The sequence below is a fragment of the Diadema setosum genome, chromosome 12 (genome assembly GCF_964275005.1).
Source record: "Diadema setosum chromosome 12, eeDiaSeto1, whole genome shotgun sequence".
Classification (NCBI taxonomy): domain Eukaryota; kingdom Metazoa; phylum Echinodermata; class Echinoidea; order Diadematoida; family Diadematidae; genus Diadema; species Diadema setosum.
Window position 1 is genome coordinate 31072537 of NC_092696.1, and position 22414 is coordinate 31094950.

The 22414-nt window shown below is 38.2% G+C and overlaps 1 protein-coding gene across 1 annotated transcript in view; it reads right to left on the reverse strand.

The window, feature by feature from the left end:
• The window catches only part of LOC140235877 (uncharacterized), a 237445-nt gene that overhangs the window by 136492 nt on the left and 78539 nt on the right, over window positions 1-22414 (reverse strand). Inside the window, exon 3 of the mRNA XM_072315871.1 lies at window positions 16095-16400. Within this exon, the coding sequence (XP_072171972.1) occupies window positions 16095-16400 (306 nt within the window). The remainder of the gene's footprint in view (window positions 1-16094; window positions 16401-22414) is intronic.

Consider the following 22414-nt stretch of genomic DNA (forward strand, 5'->3'; position numbering starts at 1 on the left):
ACCATACTGATCAGGATTAAGCAAATTATTGCGTGTGATAAAATTATCAACTCTGTTATACACAATTTTTTTCAAGAATCTTTGAAAAGGCAGGCAAAATAGAAATGGGGCGGTAATTCGACATATTTGAAGGATCATCCTTTTTATGGATTGGTACCACCTTAGCTACTTTAAATGACTGTGGATATACACCTGTAGATAATGAAAGGTTGAAAATATATACCAGCATGGTGTCAAAACATATCGTATTATTTTCTTCAATAAATATGAACTGATTTCATCATGACCAGTTGCAAAACTATTTTTCAATGATTTATTGATTTTTGATATCTCACTATCACTTACAGGATAAAAAAAAATAACGTTTTGTAAAAACTTCTATTCAAAAAATCTCGAAAATCAATTCCATTCCTATCAATTTTCTTAACTTGATTTTGGCCAATTCCGGTAAAATACTCATTAAATTCATTTGCAATAGATTGTTAATGGTGTGTCATATGACACTTCTTCAAAAATAACATATCAATCTTATTAACACGACCTTTATTCAAAATTTCTTTGATTACTTTCCAAGTAGAATTACAATTATTTCTAACTTTAACAAAATATGATTTGCGAGATGCCCTTATTATTTCTGTCAATTTATTTCTATATTTCTTATATCTATCAAAACATTCTAAATCAAATCTATTATTCATATGCAATTTATATAACATATTCCGTCTCTTAATTGACCTCAGAATACCATTCGTGATCCACGGGTGTTTTTTCTTCTATGTAACATTCATTTCTTTTAAAGGTATATTCTTATCAAAATAATAAAAAAAAACATAATTCAGAAAACAATCATAGCAGAATTAACTTCCTCGCATACAAAAACGCCTCTCCAAGTTTCGACTGCCAAATCATTTTTGCAATCTATTAATTGAATCAAAAGTTATTTTACGTTTAACATATTTGGCAGACTGAGAAAATCTTTTTGAAATCAAATTGGTAAAAATCAAAAAGATTGGAAGATGATCAGATATATCAGCATAAAATGTACCTGACTTTCAGGCGCGCCGGAAGCAGTTTTGGATTGGGGGGGGGGGGGGGGCAAACACTGGAGGGGGCTCAAGATTAGACCATGCATATGTTACACAATATACACATACACACACACACACACACATACACACACACGCACACACATCTATTATATATATATATATATATATATATATATATATATATATATATGAAGGGTTTGTTTGCAAAAACCGATAAGTCCATTTTGAAGATTTTGAAGTACGATCTCTGTCATAAAGTACAAAATAATACCTTTTAAATGATATATTGGTCACTACATATAAAGGTATATTTTTGAATTTATGGTCAAAAGAAGCAAAAATTTTCTTATTATTCTCTTTATTTTTCTTGACCTTTAATCGCAAATATCTCCATTTGGCAAATATGGACTTATCGGTTTTGCAAACAAACTCTTCATATATATATATATATATATTATATATATATATATATATATATATATATATATACATAATTATATGTATGTAAAGTGGCGTACGGTGGGTCGAAACATGGGGGAACCATAAAGTAATTTTAGACGGTCTGTATGCTTACAAGTGCGTGTGTGCGTGATCAATAATGGGACTATAATACATGACGGAATGTGATACATTCAACAACACAGTCATTGAGGAACATTGTAAGTTTTCCTTACGTGGATTATGGAATGACGGTGTGAAACGATCGACAAATTATATACTGTCAGCAATATAAGGTGAATGGCATAACAATAAAATGGGAGCGAACAAAGCGAGCGAGCTTGAACATTTTGATATTCTACAGTTCCAAAACTGGAGTTTTAATTGTAGCTATATATTTCGCTTTGGAAATAAATGGGGGCGCATCGGGCGCAACTGCTGGCAATTATTGGCAGCAACATTAGGAGAATGGCATAACGATTCAATGCGAGCGAGCGAAGCGAGCAAGATTGAACATTTTGACATTCCCATACAGTCCCAAAACTGGGGTTTGTAGCTATATCTTTCACTTTGGAAATTAATGGGGCGGCTCATCGGGCGCAACTGCTGGCAATTACTGGCAGCAACATTAGGAGAATGGCATAACGATTCAATGCGAGCGAGCAAAGCAAGCGAGCTTGAGAATTTTGACATTTTACAGTTCAAAACTCCCGTTTATAGTTATATATTTCTCTTTGGAAATTAAGGGGGGCATCGGGCGCAACTGGTGGCAATTACTGGCAGCAAATTTAGGAGAGTGGCATAACGATTCAATGCGAGCGAGCTTGAAATTTTGACATGTTACAGTCCAAAAACTCCCGTTTGTAACTATACCTTTCGGTTTGGAAATTAAGGGGGGGCATCGGGCGCAAACTGCTGGCAATTACTGGCAGCAACATTTGGAGAGTGGCATTCTAGAGTCCAACAACTGCCGTCGTAGCTATGTTTTCGCTTTAGAAATTAAGGGGAAGCGCACCGGGCTCAATGCTGGATGCGAGCGAGCGAAGCGAGCGAGCTTGAAAATTTTGACATTTTACAGTTCAAAAGCTGCCGTTTGTAGCCATATTTTTTCCTTTTTATTCATATTTTTATATACATATTTATTTTATTTTCTTTGTTTATTCATTTATTTTTATTATTTTTTGGTTGTTGTTTTTTTTTTGGGGGGGGGCAAACGCACTTTTTGGATTGGGGGGGGGGGGGGGGGGGGGGCTGCCCCCCCCCCCCGCCCCCACTTCCGCCGCCTATGCTGAATTTAATGTATCTCGTTGCATATTAATAAAAATGTTGTCTATCAGAGAAGCTGACTGAGGTGTATTCTTGTCGGTTTATCAATTGTATTAGAAAATGAATGTGATAATAAAATATTAAGAAAGGTTGAAGTTAAGTAATTTTCAGTTGCCGGATCAATATTGAAAATCACCCATTAAACAGCACATCTTATTGGAAGAATTAATTTTCCTAAGCAGGGTTTCTAAGTCCTCAAAAAAAAAAATTCCACGTTTGTATTTGGGGGTCTGTAAATTACACATATGATAAAAGAGTTAACAGGTGTTACATCAACTTGAATAGAGAGTATTTCAGCACTGGATAAAGAAAAAATGTCAAATCATTTCTAATTTTGGGGACCAATGAATGGGTAACATAAAAACCAACACCTCCACCTCTACCACATTTCCTGTCAGCACGAAAAAATTTATAACCATCAAGGTTTACAAGATCGGGAGATGTATCATTCAACCACGTTTCTGTTACCCCAATGATAGAAAAATGTAACTGTATGGAGGACAGAAAATGAGAAAAATCATCAGAGTTTTTACTATGCTGCGAGTATTAACATGTAATAAGCTTAAATCGGAAGATACACTATAATCTGACATTTGATGATAAAATTCGTGAGGTAGAAAATGTCTGCAGTTGCCATCTATATCAAATTGTTGATCATTTGTTTTATCATTAAACATAGTGAACATGGGATATCAATGACTTATCAGTTATCGAAGTACAGATGTAACGAAAGCATGGCTTTGCTACAGAGAATCGAACGAGGAGGAAGTAAGAGGGATAGGAGAAGGATGCATCACAAGGCACAAGAACTAGACCTACAATACAAATAGAAACAGAATGTATCGTCAACATGTAATTACAAAGTATGATATAATGAATTGTTACCCTCCACTTTGTACAGAAAGAGCGTAAAGACAAGTACAAGGACTGTGTAGCTACTCCATGTTGGTTATGCAGAATAGAAGCAATTCAGAGTAAAGCGTACACAGAATGCAAAAGGGCTGAGAAGAGTAACAGTGTGAATGCAAGACACAGGCAAAGGAAGGCAGACAAGCATACATATGTTACGAAGGAAGGCACGTTCTACTCAATAATGAATAACAAAAGCATTGGGAAATTGAGGTGGCTTAAAGCTACATTGCACTAATGAGTCAAAGGTCATAGGGGATACCGTTGTAGGTGCGCCATTTCCCTGCAAAGAAACGTAATTTGGTCCCTTTCGCGTACAACTCCTTCACGTCTCTCCCCCACTTTTTCTTCTCCTCCAGGTCAGGCTTCGTGAGGTCATCGATGACGTAGAACGACAACATTTCACCAGAATGTGCCTTGGTCGATCATCAGCTCTCCTGCCATCGCGATGAGCTCGCTCAACTTTTGTATCCATGCCAAACTTCTCCTTCGTGATTTTCTCCACAATCTTAGGGCAATCCTCCCGGGCGTTATCCTTGGCTTCAGGGACGCCGACGATGCGGAAGTTGTTCCTCCTGGAGAAGCGTTTGGCCTTGGTTACCTCAACTGCATGGCGGCTGAGCTGATCCTTCATGGATGAAATTCCTTTTCCATTGCTGCTACTCTTTCCTCCAGGTGTTTGTTTCTCTTTTCCAGTTTGTTGGCTCTAGCACTCTGATATTCCACAGCCTTTTCACATTCTGTATGCGATCAATGGAGTGAGTCGACCGCTCTCTTGATCATTCGTTCGAAATCGGCGGTTGCAGCTTTAAAGTAGTCGTTAATAGACTGTGTAGAGAGTTCAGGTGCTTTCTGCTGCTCAGGCGTATCGGGATCTCATCAACATCAGAACGGGCAGCTTCCCCGACAGCAGTTGCGCCAAATCCTGTCCCAGACGAACTGTCGTCGCTACAGGTGCCGCCATCTTCCAATCCGGCAGTTTCCCACGTTTTGGATACCTTTTGCGTCCGTCCTTGCTCATGGTGGAATTAGCAAATGATGATATGATAATAAATCCAGGTAAGTATTCCGAGAAATTGGGCTAAATCCAGGACATGGAATCTAAAAGTGGAGAGGACTATTCGCGTGTCTACCAATGACGAGGCTCCATGATAGCCCGTGTGGAGCCGGGAAATGTGCAAACGCCGGGAAATGTGCAAACGTCTTGCCGGGAAATGTGCAAATCTCTAAATTTCATCAACGGGAAATGTGCAAACGTGACGCCGGGAAATGTGCAAATGTTCAATTTTGCCGGGAAATGTGCAAGACGTCGCCGGGAAATGTGCAAACCATTCAGTTCACCTATATTATGTAGAGATGGAAAAGAAACTCTCTATCAAAGCTGCGCACGAACCATTACCTTCTTTACCACCTGTCTATCTGTCTGTCTATTTATGCCTCCGCCACGAAGTGGTGCTGGAGGCATTATGTTTTCGGGTTGTCCGTCCGTCCGTACGTACGTCCGTCCGCTTTCGTTTACGCGATAACTTGAGAAATATTGACTGGAATTTCACCAAACTTGGTCCAAGTATAACATATGATAGGGAAATTATTTGAGAAGATTTTTGGGTGAAATCGGCTTAAGGTTAGAGTCAAAGGTCAAGGTCAAATCATGAAATTGTATCCGCGTTTACGCGAATACAATTTCTAGATCGACTGGATCGAGCAAATTTCACCAAACTTCGTTGGAGGATGATGTATGATGGGGCAATTACTTGATAAGTTTTCTAGTGAAATCGGACAGAAGTCAAAGGTCAAAGATCAACGTCAAATCCTAAAATTTATCTTTTTCAAATTCAAATTCAAATTCAAATTTTTACGTGATAACTCAAAACTGGATGAAGCAGCTTTCACCAAACTTGGTCCAAGGATGATGTATGATGGGACAATTAGTTGAGTAAATTTTAGTGATATGGGCAAGAGGTCAAAGGTCAAAAGTCAAGGTCAAATGCTAAAATGTTGCTATTTCCCCATCTATCTATGCAATGCCCAAAAGGTATTTTCTTGAAACTTAGTGTAGACATGTACTACTGCGTAAAGATTCTCCAAAGAGAATTCATGTCATAAGGTCAAAGGTCAAAAGGTCCTAGGTTAGTTGAAAATGTTGCAATATCACTTCTCTCGCAAATGGTTCAATGTATCTTAATGGAACTTGGTGCATACGCATGTACTGACTGGCAGGGATTATCTAGGGAATTAGGGGTCGTGGGTCAATAGTCAGGGGGTCAAAGGTCAAGGTCAACTCCTCAAAATTTTACTGTTTCCTCATATACTGGTATATGCAATGCTGCATTATTAGTTTTAAAATGTAATATATACGTGCATTACTTAATGGAGATTCTCCGGGAAATTTCCAGCCAGAAGGTCAAAGGTCAAAGGTTAAGGGTCAAGGGCCAGGTTTCAATGTCCCCCCCCCCAATTTAAAAAAAATAGTTTTGTACTGTAAATTACATTCTTTTTTCATACCTTGGAAATTACTCAATGCATAAAAAGTTCAAATTCTCAATTCCCTAAATATGTGTACCTGCACTGTCAGACAATTACAGCAAACCCAGTTCAAGGAAAGTGAGCATTCAAGATACTTCTGATAAACCTGTCATTTCCATATTTTGCCAGTTATGTGAAACTGTCATCACACATTGTGAAGACATTGTACTATACACCTATTGGGAGAATCATGCATTATGGCGGAGGCATCAGTCGCCATAGCGACATTTCTAGTTTTTTATTACATTTTCAGCATTTTCTTGCAAACCCTACAACGATTTTTCACCCAGATTTGGCAGATAACATCTTAATGGTGATATGATCGTAATTTGTCAAAATGAGTCCATTCCCCCCCCCCCACACACACACACCAGTCCTAAGGAGGGGGGGGAGGGGAGGTGGGACTTGAAGCCTCAGAGTCCCTATACCATGTATAACGCTTTATTTTTTTTTCTTCATCTGTCGAACCGAAAAGGAAAGAGCTAAGTTAGTGCTATGAAGACATTAATGACTAAAATTTCATGTTTGATTATGACGGACCCAGGGGTGCCCTGATCGGGGTGAGGGGGAGGAGGGGGATTTTCCACATTTTCAGTACATTCTCGAAAAATCTAGGACGGATTTTCTCCCAACTTGTGAAAAGTCATATTTATGGTAATATAATCTTGATTTGTTGAAATGCGCCCCCCCCCCATCGCCGAAGGGGGGGGGGTTAAAGCTTCACTTTTAACATCCCAAAATCTGGATTTTTTATGCCTCCGCCAACGAAAGCCAACGAAGTGGCCGGAGGTATCATGTTTTCGGGTCGTCCGTCCGTCCGTACGTACGTCCGTCCCATTTTGTTTTTGTCGATATCTCAAGAACCGTGTTGTGGTTTTACATCAAACTTGGTATGAGGGTATATCCTAGGGGGATAATACTTTGTTTGGATTTTAGGGTCACGGGATCAAAGGTCAAAGGTCATCGGTTATTTTGCGAAAAAAAGGTTGAAAAGTCATGTTTTTCTCCATATCTCGCAATGGTTCAAGGTATCTTCATGGAACTTAGTATATATGTTTGTTCCAATGGGCAGTGATTATCTAGGGAAGTTGGGGGTCATGGTTCAAAGGTCAGGGGTCAAAGGTCAAGGTCAACTCCTAAAAATATCGCTACTTTCCTTATATTTATGCAATGCCTGAAGGTTTTTTAAACTTGATGTATACATGTATTACCCAATATATATTATGTGGGAAGTTTCTTGCCAAAAGGTCAAAGGTCAAGTGAAAGTGCTGAATTGCACTTTTCTCCATATCTCAAAAGTAAATCAAGGTATCATCATGAAACTTACATATTTATGCATGACCTTTTTTTTATTGTTCAACCTAACAGTGATTCTATTTGGAACTGTGAGGTCAAAGGTCAAAGGCCAGGTTTAGGTAATGCTATTTTCCCAGGTTTAGATAATGCTATTTTGATACTGAAATTATACTTTTTCTCAATATCTTGAAATTACTCAATGCATAAACTTATAAAAGGTCAAAGTCAAGTAAAAATCATCAGTTTCCCCAAATACCTGCACTCTGACATTTTAATCATTCATCCAATTGAACCTAGTTCTAGGAAAGTGAACATTCAGCACATTTGAGTCAAACCTGTCATACTAATATTTTGCAAATTGTGTGAAACTGTCATCACACATTGGTCAAGACATTGTACTATAGACCTATCAGGAGAACCATGCATTAGGAGGAGGCATATCAGTCGCAGTAGCGATATATCTAGTTTTTTAATCTTCTTCTGTCAACCGAAAAAGTTACAGCTAAGTTAGTGCTATGAATACATTAACGTGATTAATGAATGAAATTTCATGTTTGATTATGGCGGATCAAGGGGTGCACAGATCGGGGGGAGGGGGGGGGTGATGGGTGGCGGGGGATATTCCACATTTTTAGCATCTTCTTGAAATATCTATGAGATTTTTTCCCCAAACTTGACAGATAGCAAGATTATGGTAATAATTATGATCTTAATTTGTTCAAATGAGCCCCCCCCCCCTTCCCCCACAGCTGAGGGGGGGGGACTGCGGGGGTTGAAGCTTCAATGTCCCTAAACTCTGGAATTTGATCTTCTTCTGTCAAACCGATAAAGATAGAGCTAAGTTAGTGCTATGAAGACACAGCATTAATGATCGAAAGGTCATGTTTGGTTATGGCGCAGATCAAGGGGTCTCCAGATCGAGGGGGTAAGGGCAAAGAGAGGAATTTTCCACATTTTCAGCATCTTCTTGAAAAATCTAAGACAGATTTTCACCAAAATTGGCAGATTGCCTCTTTACGGTGATATGCACTTAATTTGTTAAAATGAGCCCCCATCCCATACACAAACACACACACACACACACACACACACACTGCTTAAGGACGGGGGGGGGGGAGTTGAAGCCTCGGCGTCCCTAAACTCAATTTTCATCTTCTTCTGTCAAACCGGAAAAGAGAGCTTAGTTAGTGCTATGAAGACATTAATGGCTGAAATTTTATTTCACGTTTGATTGTGGCGGATCGAGGGATGTCTTTATCGGGGGGGGGGGGGGGTTGAGGGGGAGGAGGGGATTTTCACATATTCTGTATCCTCTTTGAGAAATCATTGACAGATTTCCACCGAACGTGGGAGGTACCATCTCTAGGGTAAGAGAATCCCACTTTGTTCGAAGGGGCAACAAGTCCAAGTTGTTCCCCTTCCCCAAAGCTAGGGATATGGGGAGCCCCCACGTCATTTAGTATTAAAGCAGAAGTGAAATTTCATCAAAGTATAGATCTACCTTCTAAAAATGTGATAAGATTGTGTTCTATTACTCTTGGTTGTATAGAAAATTTCTTTAAAAAGTATATATATGTATTCCGGTGTTTTTTTTTTCCCCATATGTATAGGGTTTTCAATAAAATTCTGAATTCCACCCCAACGACCCCACCCCCTCGTGTTGGTCCCTCCATCTCCTCCCACTTTAGGGGTTGGGGCAGTGCTCATTTAGAAAAATTGAGGTCATATCACCAGATAAATACGCTACGCTACGTTTTAAAGCTTGGCAAATATCTATTATATAAGGGTATCAAGAAAAAGCTGAATACGCGACAAATCCGCCTCCGCCGCACTTAACATTAATATTCATGAATTAACTTACCATAACAGGCACCAGCACTCTATTAGCTCCATCATTTTTGTATATCATTTGTGACATATAATTTTATTATCCGAGGGATGCGTCTTGAGTTTTCAGGAAAAAGACAACAAATGTGAAAATTAAGCCTCCTTCCTACCCACTCACCTTTTTTGGGCATCCCTTCATCTGTCATTGTAAACTTAAGCCTACATCATGCATTAACTGTACTTTACAGTACTATCACCATAAAGATGCTATGGCCAAGTTTGGTGAAAATTCGTCATAGATTTTTCAAGAAGATGGAAAAAATTTTCAAAATCCCCCTCCTCCCCCTGGTTACAGCTCGTTATTCCGAAGGTTCGTTATTCCGAAGGCTCTTTATTCCTAACATTCGTTATTCCGAAGGTTCATTGTTCCGAATTTCATTTACACGGATTAACCAGTCTTCGGAATAACGAACCTTCGGAATAACGCCACAAATTTTCGGATTAACGAACCCTTTTTCATTTTCGGATTAACGAACCTCTAGGTATAGGGACTTTGCGTATTTCGGATTAACGACCCTTTGGAATAACGTACCTTCGGAACAGCAAACCTTCGGAAGAACAAACAGCACCCCCTCCCCCTCACCCTCACCTACCCCCGATCAGAGCACGCCTACACCCGCCATAATCAAACATGAGATTTCGGTCATTAATGTCTTTACAGCACTAACCTTTTCGGTTCAACGGAAGTAAAAAAAAAAAAAAAAAAAAAAAAATCAAGAGAATAGGGACTCTGAGGGTTCAACCCCCCCCCCTCTTCGTCGGCGGGGGAGGGGGGGGGGATTCCAATCATCATAAATATACTATCTGCCAAGTTTGGTAAAAATCCGTCATTATATTTTGCATGACTATGCAGAAAATGTGCACCCCTTATCAGCGCACTCCTTGACCCGTCATAATCAAACCTGAAACTTTAGTAACTGTAGTGTCTTCATATAACGTAGTTCCATATTCTTCGGTTCAACAGAAGAAGATTACAGATTCCAGAGTTTAGGGACCTAAAACTTCAACTCCTCCTCCATTCCCCCCCCCCCCCTTGGCGGTGGGAGGAGGTGGAGCTCATTTTACCATATAAGACCATATCACCGTAAAGATGGTATCTGCCAAGTTTGTTGAAAATCCTTCAAGGGATTTATCAAGAAGATGCACCACCCCAATCAGGGCACCCCTGGATCTGCCATGATCAAACATGAAACTTCAGTCACACAAGGCACTAACTTAGCTCCATCTTTTTTTTTTTTTTTTTTTTGTTCGACAGAAAAAGATTTTTTTTTAAATCCAGAGTTTAGGGACTCTGAGGCTTCAACCCCCCTGCCCTCTTTTCGGCCGGGGATGGGGGGGGGGGGGGATTTGGGGCTAATTTCAATTCATAAAGATGATATCACCAAAATGAGGCTATCTGACAAGTTTCGTGAAAATCTGTCCTAGACTTTTCAAGAAGATACTGACAATGCAGAAGATCCCTCTCCTCCCCTCACCCCCTCCCCCGCGATCCGGACACCCCTGGATCCGTCATAGTCAAACACGCAATTTCAGTCATTAATGTCTTCATATCACTAGTTTAGGGTCTCTGAGGCTTCAATTTGAAGACTCCTCCCCACTTATGGCCCCGTGCCCTGCATCCCTCGATCTGCCATTAAACGTCGATATCTTTAACCCTAAAAGGGCCGGGGGGGGGGGGGGGCGACCCCCCCCCCCCCGACGTTTCGCGCTATAAATCTGTAACGCGAGAAGGCCTCGTTGCGAGGCTTCTTGACTTTTGCGAAGCCACGCCCATTTTTGTAACGGAATGTCGCCCCCAAACGGGCACAATTTTGTGATTTTGTGTACATTTCCTATGGAAAACAATGTTCTGTCATGAAAGTCATAAAAACCTGATTATTTTTTACAATTAATCATTTTCATGTATCAATTTCGTTCTAATTATGGTAGAAGGGTGGTCAGTGACAATTTCCAATGAAAAAAACAAAGAAAAAACTAAAGTTTAAAAACATCGAAATACATAAGTAATTCTGAAAACAATGAAAAACATAAGAATTGAAATGAGTTTTGGAAGTTTTTGTGATGTACAATTGTTGAATATGCAAAAACAGATTTACATATCAAAAATTAGACTCTCAATGCTTTTAATTAGGTTAAAATATCATCTTGAGCTTAATTTGCATAATTAATTGATTAAAAATTAGAAATTGATTGTTTCACAAAAATTTATGACACAATCTTGTAGATTATGACGTGGGTCTCGCGCATGCGAAATTTCATCGCGATCGCACCTCCAATGGCAGAGATCTCATGGGGGGGGGGGCGGAATCCACCCCCCCCCCCACCCCCGGTCTGAGCATAGCCATGCAAAAAAGCCTGGCCCGTTTTGGGTTAAAGAACCATCCTAGCTCATTCTTATTTGGTTATATAATACAAGAAATACGATAATACCGTAGTTCTGGGACTTAATTGAGCCCCCTCCCCTTTTTCGGGGGGGGGGGGTGGCTACTATATAATCAAATTGAGATCCCATTGCCATAATCGCGCTACTTGCCAATTTTGTTGAAAATGTGTCAAGGATTTCATTAAGAAAATCTAAATGGTGGAAGCTCATGGGCAGTTTTGATATGGAGTTTATCTACTATCTTTATACACAATATCGCTAGAGTAAATGATTTGCACATTTCCCGGCAAAATTGAACTTTTGCACATTTCCCGGCGTCATGTTTGCACATTTCCCGTTGATGAAATTTGCACATTTCCAGGCGAGACGTTTGCACATTTCCCGGCGTTTGCACATTTCCCGGCGAGACGGTTGCACAATTCCCGGCGTTTGCACATTTCCCGGCGTTTGCACATTTCCCGGCTCCACAGCCCGCCTCTTCTAAGGTCACGCTTCACTTCTGACGAAGGACAGTCAACCCGCCCGAAACGTCAAGTTCCTCGGTTCTCCTAGTTATTCTTAAAACTATACATCTTGCTCTATCTCCACCAGCACCTTTTACTCTTCATTTCTCTTTTTTTTTTCTCTCTCTCCTACACTTGTGTCTGTTTCTACGCTACTTATCTTATCTTTTCTTTTCTTTTCTGTTCTCTTCTCTTCTTCTTTTTCATTTTATTTCTTCCTCCATATAACCCAACGGCCCATTTCAGGACCACTTGTTTTAATTTACAGTTTTCTTCACAGGTTATTTCTCTTGCCTTCTCCCCTCAGGACTACACTTTCAAGTTATTCTAATCTCTCATTTTGCATTTCTCCGACAGGATTTAACTGTCAACAATTTTCCACTCCATAATTTTTTGTTTTCTCTCCTCTGCAGCATTTATTTCTAAAATCCACCCAAGCCCCCTCTCCTTTACTTCTTGAATTTCATTTTGTTCTTTTTCTTCTTCTTTTCTTTGTTTTTTACCCCCCCCCCCCCTCTCTCTCTCTCTCTCTCCCTCTCCCTTCTCTCAACATAGTCTCATCTCTCCTCGACTTACCTTTCCTTTGCGGGATTATCTACGTCCTTTCTCCATTGATTCCGCATTACATAGTCCACATTGTTCGCCGACTTCGTTCTTCTCTTGGTTTCTTGAATCTTCACTTCTCTCTCCTATTTCCATGATTTCCAAGATTCAACTCCTCCCTCTTCCTCTTCCCTTCTATCTCATCTTTCTCCTTCTAACGATGTCCGAACATCTTACTTGATTCTCTCTATATTCTTCCTTTATACCACTCTCTCTGTTCTTTTCTCTACCGTCTCCACAAGTGCAACTTCAACTTCTAGCCCATTACTGTCCTCCGCTCTTCACTTTTTGCCCTCCTTACAACCCCCATATGTCGCTTCCCTCTTCAATTCTCCTCTTTCTATGCTCTTCTACCAAACAACGATCCGGTTAAAGACTACATACACATGGTGTCACCGCAAATCGTCCTCCCTCAACAAAACTCCAACATTTACATTTGAATTCGAAATTTAGGATGACTACATCTATATAGCTTTATGATTACATCCCAAAATCACCGGTAATATAATGAAAAATTCATAAGTAGTATGATACATGCAAAAAGGAACAGGGTAACAAAATGAAACGGACAGAGAAATCATTACTCATAGTCTAGTTATAAAGCTAGTACAAAAATAAACCTGTTTCCCATTATGCGAAATGCAAATGTAAAACAAGTGACTGAACCTGTCTGAGTATGTCTTCTACAAGTGAAAATTTTGTTTGTCATAGAAAACGCTATCATCAAAAGTTTTTTTTTTTCTTTCAAACAGGGTGGTTGCTATGGTAACGCCTTTGTAGAAGCAGCTGTTTTAGGGAAAAAAGACCTTAAAGGGTGTGTACAGTTCTGGTCGAGGCGAGGATTTAGCTTTTAACGTTTTGCGAGATATTCAGAAACCACTCTTTGAGATGTCAAAGAGCATGCAATTCTTAGGGGTATCAAAAGTTTATTTGATGAAAATCGGTTTTGAAATGGCTGAGATATCCAAAAACAAGGTGAAACAAAGAGATCCTAATAAGGTTGTGGCCTGTCGCCTTTTACTATTATCACTTTTTTTGGATATATCAGCCATTTGAAAACCAATTTTCATCAAATAAATGTTGAATCCTTCTTAGAATTATATGCTCTTTCATATTTCATAAGAGGTTTCTCATTATCTCACTTAGGAATGTTCAAAACATGAATCCCTCACCTCAACCAGTACTGTACAGTCCCTTTAATGTAATTTGTATCCAAAAAAAAAAAATAAAAATAATCATGACTGCTTTTTGCAGAAAGTTCTCACGCTAACTGTCTGCTGTCTACATTTTTTTTTTTATGTTTTAAGGCATAAACGGTAATGTTAAATAGGACAGTTGCTATGATACCACAACGTGGAAAAGTGCCCCTCCCACCCCCCCAAAAAAAAAGAAAAAAAAAGAAAAAAAAAGAGACAAGGTCCATTTGCTAAAAATGTTTTAAATGTAAATCTTCCTCTCTGGCACAACATCATTATATATAATTTTTGTTGTTGTTGTTGTTTCAAAGTTGTCTCTACTATCTTGATTTATCTGTTTGCTGTGAAAATTGTGATATGAAAAAAAAAACTGTATCCGATATGTCGTTGTAGCAAGTGTAATAGATAATGTAATGCTTATCAACTGGAAAGAAACTAAACGGAAGGTTAAGTGTGCTTGTGAGAACATGAACAACATGTAAACATGTCCAGAATAGTAACTTTAATAAGTATACTCTATGTGGCACGTTGTTTTTCTTTCGAGCAAAATGTTTGATTGCAATTAGTCTCAGTTATTCATCACCACGATTACTCGTGAAATTGGCTTAACTTCTAGAATTATTTTATAAGTTTTGTTTGATAGATACTTTATTTTCTGCAAATCAATATACATAAGTTACATAATCATGAAGATGCAGGAAATATACAATGTAAATTCAACGCAGAGTCGTTTGACTTGCATAAACCACGATACATATAAGTACATAATCATGAACATGTAGAAATATATAAAATAAATTTAACACAGTCTTTTGACTTGCATAAACGATATGAAAGAGATTTAATATACAGTATGCATGTCTATGCAGCAGTGATAAGAATAACATTTATAGTTAAGAAACGATTATGCAGAGGGCCGCCATTATAAGCATTGCTTGAAAAATGGCCGGCCCGAAGAAAAGATAAGGGCGTACTAAATTCGTAACAATAAAAATTCTGCTGCGAAGGTAGCAGGGGAAAATAAACTCTGGTGTGTGATGGTGGTGGTGGTGAATGTGCGTGGAGGTGCTTGAAGATGCACAATGGCAGATAGGCTGGAATTTAGAATAGTAAAATTGGTTTACTGAAAGAGGGGACGATAAGCGCTGTTGCTATCGGGAGACCAACATTAGTTGTATAATTTATTTGTTTTTAGTTCGTATTTGAAGTATACTGTAATAAAATGTAGTTCTTTAAGTTTGCTTTAAATGAAAACAAGGAGGCACACTGTTTCAACTCGTCAGGAAGAGTGTTCCATGTATCCGGACCTTGATGTCTAATCGACTTTTGAGCAAGTAAAAGCTTCGGATTACTTAAATGAAAATCATGGGAACGACGGGTAGGGTATAAATGAATATGGTCATTGGTTACTAGGGTATTATGAAAAAATGGTAATACATTTTAAGTGTGTTTATACATAAATATGGCAGTTAGGTATAAATGTATATCATGGGCCTTCAAAGTTTTTAGGCGATAACATATGGGATCAGTGTGAGCCAAAAAAAAAAAAAAAATTGAATGTGTGCATATTACGAAGAGCCTTTTTCTGGAGAAGAAAAATTGTGTTCAATTTTGTTTTGCTACTGTTGCCCTATACAATATTTCAGTAAATTACATATGGTAAAGATAAAGTGTTGTATAACATAATTAAAGTTTGATCATTAATGAAATAGTTTATTCTTCTTAAAACACCAGTTGCTTTAGATATTGCTGTTGTAATATTCTGGACATGAGTATTCCAAGTTAGATTAAGTCAATGTTGCACTATAATATTGTGCCGGACTATTACTGACATGTCGTTCTTTCATCTCCTTCTTTTCAGTAGCCTGAGAGTCTAAAGTTTCATCTTCTTTTTTTTTTCTATTTACCGGTAACCTAATTCATAACAATTTTTTCCCTCTGACTAATTGTGACATGAATAGAGACAAATGTTACTTACTGCTAATCGTCATGATTGTGGAATTTTCGAAACTTTGGGAATTCTTCAGCAGCACCTGACAATAGTAACGTCCCTCATCTGCCACCTCCAAGCTGCTGATGATGAGGCTGAAATTCTTGTCGATATCAAACCGTTCCTCCAAGCTCTTCAAATTTCCATCGAAATATCCAGCCTTACGCGTCTTCTGTTCGGGATTTAAGAAGCTCTCCTTTTCCCAGTACATAGAATCAGGCTCCTCCTTGACATCACACCGCAATACGATGTCTTTTCCTTTCCATCCTTGAACGTTGGGGGCAGTGCCTACCACTGATGCTAGACGGCAGAAATTAGAGTTCGCGTGATTGTATTCATGCAATGAGCTTCGTACATATTAGTCCAGGCTAGGCTCCATAGAAATTGCACCTAACCTTGTTTTTTTTTTTTTGATATATACAATGTTTTCTGATGGTTTCTTGTCAATTCGAGGGTGCTGATTCCAAATCCGATTGATGCCACTCGCGTAACCTTGTGCATTTTCGGCAAAACGCAAAAATCCAAAATCGCCGCCAGATGCTAATTTGGCCATGATAATCCCAGTTATGTCAATTTTATGACAAATTATCCCATCAAAGTTTTTAAAATGTTTGTTCCTTGAGTAATTCTACTTGCACATGCAAGAAATTTTTCATTTGAAGAGGTACATTTAGTATTTTAAGCTTATTTTCATTTTAAAATGGTCGCCACTCCTATACTCAGGTACTATAATTATGAATGGCAAAAAAAAAAAAATATGCATAGAAATAGAAGACGAATTTTTAGTCACATACCTACGCGTTTATCAAGTTTTGCATGCGCAATGCAAATCTGATGAGTGCCACTAGCAAAACAAGCAAACAAACAAGCAAACAAACAGAAAGTTTATTGTTTTTAGGCAGATAATATTCTTCTTAATACAAAACTTCAAAATGGATGCTACTCATATACCCTGCATAATATGAACGGCAGAGCGTGTAAAATAAACAAATTTTCTTTTTTTTTCTGTCACTCAGATACACTGTTTAACAATTTTTGTGCTGATTATACATCAGAAGGTTGTTACTAACAAAGGCTGTTTTATTTTTTGATGCAAACATCCAAATTTGCTACATCAATCTGAATTTTCCCTAGGTATTTGGAAAAATCCACCAAAACTTGAAATGACGCCAACATCAAGATCGTTTATCAGGAATTATTAGAGATGAAAATTTGATACTTACTTGACTTGAGATGTTCAACATCAAAATATTCATTCTGATTTACTGAATTAAAAGGATGAATCCTAGATGATGACACAAATGAAAGTTCCAATTAACTGTCCTGTTCTACATTATCTAAAAGCGATATTATACAAACTTTTCAGTCCCTCATCCGAGAAAGAACATGGTGCAGGGGAAAGTGGAAAAAAAGGGACCACCTCACTTCCTGTTGTCAAATCTCTGAAATGAAAACAATGCCCCAAAGTGTTTAATGTTAGCTAGATGAATTATATATGGTAGATTTTTTTTTTTTCGGAGTGAATGTGTTTGAGTATAGGCCTATGATGTCGAGTGAGACTCTGAGATCTGTACAGTGCTGCCTCATTAGGTGATCCGAGTATCCTCTCGGATCACCTTCTGTATCTGTACTGATTCTTTGTTCTTCTTCTTCTTCTTCTTCTTCTTTATTTCTGGACAAAATTTGTGCATCTATTAACTCAGAAAGTTCTCATAGTATCAATTTCAAAATTATACCATATATGTATCGTGTCCCAAAGTCGACACATTTTATAAAATCATAGTGATCAGTCAACCGTGACGTCACTATGACGTCATTATATGAAAACACATTTTCATTCATATCTCATTAATGGAAAGGAATTTTTCAATGAAATTTACATCACATATATTTCAAGTCAAGTGCATTCTACTCATATTATCAAATTTCATATTTATTATTAAGAAGCGCGCGTACGCGTGCGTTGAAATATTTGTATGCTCCAATCGAGCTCAAATTTATTTTGCACACGTTTCAGACCATTTGCAGCATTTTTTGAAAAATTGAAAAAATTGGACGGGCGCGTACGCGCGCGCGGATATACGCACGCACAGCTCATATGCAATAGAAATTTCCCGTTTTTTCACTTTGATCGGATGCCTGAAAAGTCAAGGAAAATTTCTACCAAGTTTCAAGTCAATCCGACTCAATATGACGTCATACGGGCCCGTCAAAGTTGAAATTCTGCGCGCGCGTCAATGGCGATATACAGTGCAACTATGCCAAAAAACCGCCAATATTAAATCCGATTTTACTCGTCAGGAAGGACGGTGACCCCCCATTTTCTTTACATATTCTGAAAGCTGATGAGTTGTACATGTCATTTTATGGCTTGGCGATGCTGAAAAAATGATTAAAAGATATCAAATTTCTTAATAAAATAAAAAAAGTAAATTTTCAAAATGACGTCATCAAAATTCAAGTTCACTCGAGCGTATTTCACTTATCCTTTGCCAATTTTCACACAAATTTCAGTATGTTGTAGCTTATTAACTGTTCTTTCATTGATATAATAACAACATTTTGATTGGATGACGGTATCACCTCGTAAAAATGGATTGAAAGTAATCTTGTCAAATTTGACCAGTTTACGTGTTATCTCTATGGGAGTGCAGTTTTTCTGGAAATGAAAATTGACATGACTATCTTTCTCGAGCACTAGCTCACTCATACTTCGGTGAATTTCTCCCAAATTTTTATATGTTGTAGCTGAGACTTTAGGCATCGTAATGCGCCCTTTGTTTTTTCATACGACGTCGGCATCATGTCAAAAAATTTGGTTGAAATTAAAGCTTATTTTCGATGTATTGAGATACTTCTTTCTTTCTGCAACTTTCTTTGCAATAACTCAAGAAAGACAGCCCCTATCACCTCCATGTTTTGCACATGTTTAGTCCATGTTACGTACATTATTTCATAAGATTACAACTACTTGATCGGACACCATCTTGGGTATGTAAATTAGGGTCAAAGGTCATAAATATTTCATCCTGTATCTTAGTAAATACATGTCCTATCTTTCCCATATTTTGCACACGTAAAGACCATGTTACAAGAATCATTTCACGAAATAACCACTTTTTGCTCAGATGCCATCATGTCTGTGCAAAGTGGGGTCAAAGGTCATATGTACTTTTTTCTGTACCTTCGTTGTGATGTGTTATCTCTATGGGAGGGAATTTTTCTAGATATGTGAAAGTTGACATGATAGTCCTTATTGAGCACTAGCTCACTTACCCTTCGGTGATTTTCTCCCAGATTTTAATATGTTGTAGCTGAGACTTTGCGCTATCGTCAGTCTGCCTTTTGTTAATTCATACGATGTCGGGATCATGCTAAAAAACTTGGTTGAAATTAAAGCTTATCTTCGATGTATTGAGATATTTCTTTCTTTTTGCAACTTTCTTTGCAATAACTCAAGAAAAGCAACCTCTATCACCCCCATATTTTGCACATGTTTAGTTCATGTCACGTACATTATTTCATAATATAACAACTACTTGATCGGACACCATCTTGGGTATGTAAATTAGGGTCAAAGTCATAAATGTTTCATTCTGCATCTTGGTGAATACATGTCCTATCTTTCCCATATTTTGCACACGCAAAGACCATGTTACAAGAATCATTTCACAAAATAACCACGTTTTGCTCAGATGCCATCTTCGGTGTCCAAAGTGGGGTCAAAGGTCAAATATACTTCATTCTGTATCTTCGTTAGTGTATACGGAATTCGGTACCAAAGATGGCAGGTCTGACTCCCTTTTCTAAATGAGAATCCAAACATAACACGACCAATGTCCCTAATCTCAGATGAAAACTGTATGGTCATGCCTTTTGGGATCGGGACTCAAATCATTGATTTCCAAAAAGATCGGATCACCTAATTTGTCAGTCTTGACAAATTCCGAGTCTAGTTCTAAAAGTAGTGTTATAACAACTTCACACTGCTTGTCTTTAATCTTCAGCATTTGCAGATTCAGGATTGCTCTCGGTAACCAGACCAGCTGTGTAATGACTCTGAATGATGGCCTCCTTAATGACAATAGTGGAGTACTTCATCTTCTGGAGACTTTGCGCCAACCTTTATTAGATAATCATCAGACCCATGCCTTCCATCTTAGTAACCATCTTGCCAACGCTATGTTCAAGGTAACCCTCTGTGGCAAGTCTTCCAAGCATAGGCTAAGGAAGTCCACCCTCTTTCACTGGCACTCGATCACTCTCCCTCACACTGGAAGGAAAGGATGGCAAGTGTCACCAGTGCCGTCAACGCATACCCTGACCTTCCAAACACGATAGCATGGGGGGGGGGCATTTCATGAAGCGTTTTGTCTGACAAATTTGTCTGACAAATTTGCTCTCAGCCAACCAGACGCAAGGAATTATTTAATAGCTTATAACAGTTTGTCAAAAAGAAAAGATCTGACAAAACACTTCAAGAAATGCCCCCTTGACCAACCTGCAATGCGCCTAAAATCCCACAAGCCTAGATTTTCCCACTGTAACTTGAAAGCGTTGACCCCAAAACAGGTTGGTGCAGATGCTGGTCTGATGTCATCTCTGATACCACCCAAGTTACCTACAGCACTGTCTCTGGCCTGGCAACAAAGCCATAGGGCTTCAACGGGTGGTGGTCAAGCAAGTCTTCATGTCTTCGTCCTGTTTCTATGGCAAATAATCGCCCTCTAACCCGTGAGGAAGTGCTGAACATCACCAGATGTGGTTGCAATTAAAACAATTGCAGGACTAATTTGCATCTTTAGCCTAAACATTCTGCAAATTTGGGGCTGATGTCGCCTGCTGCTAAACATACAATTAATGGATTCTTTAAAGACAATAAAAATGACAGTTTTAGTTTTAAGACAAGACTGAATGAGATCATGATGTCAAAGTGTATATTGTCAACACCTGGGAACTGTGAGAGAACTGAAAGAGGTAACTCGCATTGCTCCTTGGTTGATGTTTAATGAATAGTTTGTACGGTATTGCATTAAGACAATCAGGTTTGCTCGATAATATCAAGGCGGCACTTCTAAATTAAATTATATCAAAGTGATGGAGGTTATGATCCATTTCGAACTCGCCTCAGGACTGCTCCCTCCCGACCCCCCCCCCCCCCAACTCCTCGCTGGAAAAAAAAAATCTACAATGTAAAGGGTTTTTAGTTGTGTCATTAATGTCCAATGTGTTTTTGTCTGCAACCATGTATCTCTGCACTTACTGTATAGGATTTTTCTGTACTTTGTTAATATGGTTTTGGGGGAATGCTTATTACAAGCTTTGCTTCTTAGCTTCCCCTCCATTTTCAACATTATTTGATAAATACCATGTAAGTAGGCTCCTTAATATATTGTGTTAGTATTGCATTTTTATATTGAACCTGCATGGAAAATATGATGGTATATTGATTCCTTGTTTAGTGAGCTTATGTTGTTGAGACTTTTGTGGAGACAAAATGAAATATATAATTGTGTTCAACTTCGTAAGGTTTATGAATATCAAATGCTCATGTAGCCCCCCTTTATATTGTAAGTGACACCAACATATTGCACATGCAACACTTAATGATCGCGTAGGTACGGGACTGGAAATACAGTAAATTTGTTCTATATCATTTCCATGCATATGTTTTGCCATTCATATAGTGCATAAGCATAGGAATGGCGGCCATTTTGAATTAAAAAATGAGCTTTAAATGTTAAATGAACCTATATGAAATGAAAATTCGCTTACAAATGTAGATGGAGTAACTCAAGGAACAGAAATGTACAAAGTTTGGTGAAATGATTGGTCATATAATGCACATTATTGTGTTTATCGCGGCCGAATTAGCATATCAGGCGGCCATTTTGGATTTTTGCATTTTGCCGAAAATGCTCAAGGTTACGCGAGTGGCATCAATCGGATTTGGAATAAGCACCCTCGAATTGACAGGAAACCATCAAAAAACATTGTATCAAAAAATAAGGTTGGGTGCCTTCTACCCTGGACTATAGGGCTTTCTACTCTAAATGTCTTGTATACATGCTTAACATGCTATACATGCATAAATGTCTTGTATATTCATGCTCTTCCCCCCCCCCCGAAAATGGGGGAGATGTAGCAAAGAGATCAGAGTAATCTATTATTATGATTATGATGATGAAATGTATTATTATTGTTATTATTATTATTATTATTATTATTATTAATATTATTATTTTTTATTATTATTATTATTATTATTATTATTATTATTATTATTATTATTATTATTATTATTATCA